A 6,000-nucleotide genomic window follows, 5' to 3' on the forward strand; every position below is an offset into this window, starting at 1 on the left:
TAATCCTGTATTTACTCAATTTATGCTGTGTTTGCTTTTAATTTTTAAAGAAATAGGTTCCTTCTAGCTCTGAACCTGCTTCTTCCCTAAGTTAACCATAGCTTATTATTTCTACTATCTTTTTATGCTACTAAAACAATGCTCACATTGTTGGATAAAATCATCTGAGGTATGTTTCAAACTTTCCTGCAATCTATGTAATGGTCATTTAGAGTGAAAAGTAAAGCTTTTTTTTCCATAACTCTCTCTCTATTTTTTCTTTATTTTGCAGCCTTAAGGATGAGAATGGCAAAGCTGGGGAAAAAGGTTATCTGAGAGGTGTACCATCTACGTAAACACCCTTTGAAGAAGAAACTAAGAAACATTTGCAAATTTCTCTTCTGGATATTTTGTTTCTTTTTCCTGAGATACAAAAAATTATAATTATACCCATATTAAGCCATGTGAATAAGCAGTAGTCATTATTTGAAACAAATACCAAAAAAGCTGGGGAGAACAAACTCTTAACTTTTCCAGTTACTTGACATGATTCAGTGGGGGGGAAACCAACATATTTTTATTGTATTGATACCAAAGCATTTCTAATAAGAGCTTGTTAAATTTAAGAATAAAGTTATTTAAAATAGCTTGACTATATTTTATTAACTGACCTTGTAATTTTGCTGACACAAAGATTGAAAGATCATAGGAAGCCACTGCACCTCATCACAGAAATATTCATCTTCAACTCTGACAAGTAAACATGCCATCCCAAGTCAACAAGGCTCTAAGACAACTACATCCTCCTGCTAAGGACCAATTCAATTGAGACTTAAAACTCTTCGCATACATTTTAAAGGTGCATGCAATAATTATCCTCATATTTGGGGACTGGATTTGGATTATCTTGATAGCGTACATGACTTTACAGTTGATAACCAATATGTTCAGTTTTCTTGAAATATCATCTTTTCTTTCATTCAGTTCAATGTGAATTCCAGGGTACAATGACTGATTATGACCCAAGACTGTTGGATGGAGGACTTCCCAAATTCTCAACACAAATCTGATCTAATGTTTGACCAATTCTTATAAACAAGCTAGAATCCTAATATTAAAACATTATAAGAAAGTGTACAACATTTCATTCCTAAGTATTCTTGCCAGGATATTAAATCATGATTTGAAGGAGAATACTCCCATACCAATTATTTCCTGCCTTACCTTGTTATACTGCCCTCCATCCAACACCCTCAAAATCCACTCAAATACATCTTCTGCTGGATCGTGCCAGTGCTAATTATCCAGGTCCTGACAAGTCTTTCAGTGAATGGTCTGTTTTCTCTTGGGAAAACACTGAATTGCCCTGGTGAGACCATGATGAAATTATCTTAGCTACTAGTGTGGAGGCAATGAGAAGTAAAAGAAGCGGATCCTGATGAGGGCAAGCATTACCTGGAGAGCATCAGCCTCAGATGAGGTGTCTGCAAGGGGCAGTTGTTCTCTAGGAGGAAAGAGCTCCTCTGCTGGCCTGGAATGTTCCAGGAAATCTGGAAGGTCAAATTTCAGAAGCACTTTAATACAAACACCCCTATCCCAGGTCCAAGGGTCCCATTCCTTCCTTTTCATGCTTCTGACTTTAGCATAAGTGACTTGTCAAATTTGCACATTCTTTTGTAGCTCTGCCATCCTTGTGATTAAATCACTGGGTTTGGGTTTTGGTTTTTGTACACAAAAGTTTATTAGAACATTGCCTGGCACCTAGTAAGTGATCAATAAGCAAATGAATGAATAAATGGTTCAGAAGGGGAAAGATGTAGTCTGCAAGGGGAGGCTGTGTAACACCAGTTGGGTTCAAGCAACATAAGCCTGAATCTGTCTGGCAGATAATGAGGCATGGACCAGGGCTTGTATGCAGAAGTGGCCCAGCATGGCCAGAAGGTGTGGGAAGTGGGAACTGGTCTTTTGCCTGGGGGTAAAGCGGGCGCTGCTGCAGAACTGGCTACCAGGTGGGCAGAATGGGGTCTGAGTGCAAAGCTGGAGCCGGTCAGTCAGGGCTGCCGAGGTGAGTCTGGACCATCTACACACCAATCCACTGGCTCCTGTGCTCAGGGAAAGGGAAAGAAAGCTTAAAAACGGAAGTGAGGTGCCTTCTTGCTGCTATTACCACGCAGCATCCCTCCAGTACCCTCTACTGGCAAAGGCTAACATTGCTTCAACTGGCAAAGAAGAAATGTTTACATCACAAAGCAGGGCAAAGGGTGGATTTGGAGATGAAGCATTAAATGATGAAGATAAAGATGAAGAATTAAACTGGCACTGTCCACTCGTTTTTCTACCCAGCTTCCGTGTTTATCTTTCTACATACTGTTGACCATTCAAGCAACTAAAAAACAACTGTTTCCATCTAATAAGATGCAGCTATCCTTTAATAAAAAAAGATCTCACCTTCTCACCCAAATGAGGAGACACACACTCCCGAGTTATGCTACCCACAGCTAACTATATTCAACCTTAAAGAACAGTTTTAGATTAAGAGAAAAATCCAAAACATAATACAAAGTTCCCATATACTCCACACCCAGTTTCCCCTATTATTAACATCTTACATTAGTATGGTACATTTGTTATAATTAATGAACCAATAGTGATACATTATTATTAATTAAGGTCTTATAGTTTATTCAGATTTCCTTAGTTTTTACCTAATGTCCTTTTTTCAGTTCCAGGATCTCATACAGAAAACCACATTACTTTTAGTTGTCATGTCCTCTTAGGCTCCACTTGGCTGTGACTGCTTTTCAGACTTTCCTCGTTTTTGACAAGCTTGACAGTTTTGAAAATTACTGGCCAAGTATTGTGTAAGATGTCCCTCTATTGCAAATTGTCTGATGTTTCTTTCATGATTAGACTGAGGTCATAAGTTTGGGAAAGGAAGACAAAAGAGGTAAATTGCCATTTTCATCACATCATATCAAGGGTATGTACTTTCAACATGAAAGTGCATACTGTTAATGTTGACCTTGATAACCTGGCTGATATAGTTTAGTCAGATTACTTCACTGTAAAATTATTCTTTTTTGCTGTATGCTTTGGCAGGAACTCACTATGCACAGCCCATACTTAAGGAGTAGGGAGTTAGGCTCACTCTCCTTGAGGATAGAGTATCTACATCAATTATTTCAAATTCTTCTGCACAGGAGATTTGTCTATTCTCCCACATTTGTTTATTTATTCAATCATTAATTTAAATCAGTGTAGACTCATGGGTGTTTACACTACACTTGAGTTATAATCCAACACAATTTGTTGCTCAAAGAGCTCCAGCTCTGGCCACTGCAAGCTCTTTCAGTTTGTTCCTATGCACCTTTGACATACACCCATAAATGTTTTGAACATGAGATGACTTTCCATTTCATCAGATCTTCTTTAGTTTCTTTCAATAATGCGTTGTATTTTTCATTGTACAAGTCTTACATCTCCTTAAATTTATTCCTCTTTTATTATATTTGATGGTTGTGAATGGAATTGTTTTTCTTTTTACATCTTTATTGGAGTATAATTGCTTTACAATGGTATGTTAGTTTCTGCTTTATAACAAAGTGAATCAGTTATACATATACATATGTCCCCATATGTCTTCCATTTACATCTCCATCCCTCCCACCCTCCCGATCCCACCACTCCAGGCAGTCACAAAGCACCGAGCTGATCTCCCTGTGCTATGCGCCTGCTTCCCACTAGCTATCTACCTTACATTTGGTAGTGTATATATGTCCATGCCTCTCTCTCGTTTTGTCACAGCTTACCCTTCCCCCTCCCCATATCCTCAAGTACATTCTCTAGTAGGTCTGTGTCTTTATTCCTGTCTTACCCCTAGGTTCTTCATGACATTTTTTTTTCATAAATTCCATATATACGTGTTAGCATACGGTATTTGTCTTTCTCTTTCTGACTTACTTCACTCTGTAGGACAGACTCTAGGTATATCCACCTCATTACAAATAGCTCAATTTCGTTTCCTTTTATGGCTGAGCAATATTCCATTGTATATATGTGCCACATCTTCTTTATCCATTCATCTGTCGATGGACACTTAGGTTGTTTCCATCTCTGGGCTATTGTAAACAGAGCTGCAATGAATATTTTGGTACATGACTCTTTTTGAATTATGGTTTTCTCAGGGTATATGCCCAGTAGTGGGATTGCTGGGTAGTATGGTAGTTCTATTTTTAGTTTTTTAAGGAACCTCCATACTGTTCTCCACAGTGACTGTATCAATTTACATTCCCACCAACAGTGCAAGACAGTTCCCTTTTCTCCACACCCTCTCCAGTATTTATTGTTTCTAGATATTTTGATGATGGCCATTCTGACTGGTGTGAAATGATATCTCGTAGTAGTTTTGATTTGGATTTCTCTAATGATTAGTGATGTTGAGCATTCTTTCATGTGTTTGTTGGCAGTCTATATATCGTCTTTGGAGAAATGTCTATTTAGGTCTTCTGCCCATTTTTGGATGGGGTTGTTTGTTTTTTTCTTATTAAGCTGATTGAGCTGCTTATAAATTTTGGAGATTAATCCTTTGTCAGTTGCTTCATTTGCAAATGTTTTCTCCCATTCTGAGGGTTGTCTTTTGGTCTTGTTTATGGTTTCCTTTGCTGTGCAAAAGCTTTGAAGTTTCATTACGTCCCATTTGTTTATTTTTGTTTTTATTTCCATTTCTCTAGGAGGTGGGTCAAAAAGGATCTTGCTGTGATTTATGTCACAGAGTGTTCTGCCTATGTTTTCCTCTAAGAGTTTGATAGTTTCTGGCCTTACATTTAGGTCTTTAATCCATTTTGAGCTTATTTTTGTTTCGTGTTAGGGAGTGTTTTAATCTCATACTTTTACATGTACCTGTCCAGTTTTCCCAGCGTCACTTATTGAAGAGGCTGTCCTTTCTCCCCTGTACATTCTTGCCTCCTTTATCAAAGATAAGGTGACCATATGTGCGTGGGTTTATCTCTGGGCTTTCTATCCTGTTCCATTGATCTATATTTCTGTATTTGTGCCAGTACCATACTCTTGATTACTGTAGCTTTGTAGTATAGTCTGAAGTCAGGGAGCCTGATTCCTCCACCTCCGTTTTTCGTTCTCAAGATTGGTTTGGCTATTCAGGGTCTTTTGTGTTTCCATACAAATTGTGAAATTTTTTGTTCTACTTCTGTGAAAAATGCCAGTGGTAGTTTGATAGGGATTGCATTGAATCTGAAGATTGTTTTGGGTAGTAGAGTCATTTTCACAATGTTGATTCTTCCAATCCAAGAACATGGTATATCTCTCCCTCTGTTTATATCATCTTTAATTTCTTTCATCAGTGTCTTATAATTTTCTGCATACAGGTCTTTTGTCTCCTTAGGTAGGTTTATTCCTAGATATTTTATTCTTCTTGTTGCAATGGTAAATGGGAGTATTTTCTTGATTTCACTTTCAGATTATTCATCATTAGTATATAGGAATACCAGAGATTTCTGTGCATTAATTTTGTATCCTGCTGCTTTACCAAATTCATTGATTAGCTCTAGTAGCTTTCTGGTAGCATATTTAGGATTCTCTATGTATAGTACCATGTCACCTACAAATAGTGACAGCTTTACTTCTTCTTTTCCGATTTGGATTTCTTTTATTTCCTTTTCTTCTCTGACTGCTGTGGCTAAAACTCCAAAACTATGATGAATAAGAGTGGTGAGAGTGGGCAACCTTGTCTTGTTCCTTACCTTAGTGGAAATGCTTTCAGTTTTTCACCATTGAGGACGATGTTGGCTGTGGGTTTGTCATATATGGCCTTTATTATGTTGAGGAAAGTTACCTCTATGCCTACTTTCTGCAGGGTTTTTATCATAAATGCATGTTGAATTTTGTCGAAAGCTTTCTCTGCATCTATTGAGATGATCATATGGTTTTTCTCCTTCAATTTGTTAATATGGTGTATCACATTGATTGATTTGCGTATATTGAAGAATCCTTGCATTCCTGGAA

General features: G+C 37.6%; 1 protein-coding gene across 1 annotated transcript in view; it reads left to right on the forward strand.

The window, feature by feature from the left end:
- Window positions 1–625, forward strand: part of PALMD (palmdelphin) — a 55,221-nt gene extending 54,596 nt beyond the window's left edge. Inside the window, exon 8 of the mRNA XM_065883006.1 lies at window positions 272–625. Coding sequence (XP_065739078.1) covers window positions 272–315 — 44 coding nt within the window. The 3' untranslated portion in view covers window positions 316–625. The remainder of the gene's footprint in view (window positions 1–271) is intronic.
- Window positions 626–6,000: the final 5,375 nt, after the last annotated feature.

This window comes from Phocoena phocoena, chromosome 1 (genome assembly GCF_963924675.1).
Source record: "Phocoena phocoena chromosome 1, mPhoPho1.1, whole genome shotgun sequence".
In the NCBI taxonomy this organism is placed as follows: domain Eukaryota; kingdom Metazoa; phylum Chordata; class Mammalia; order Artiodactyla; family Phocoenidae; genus Phocoena; species Phocoena phocoena.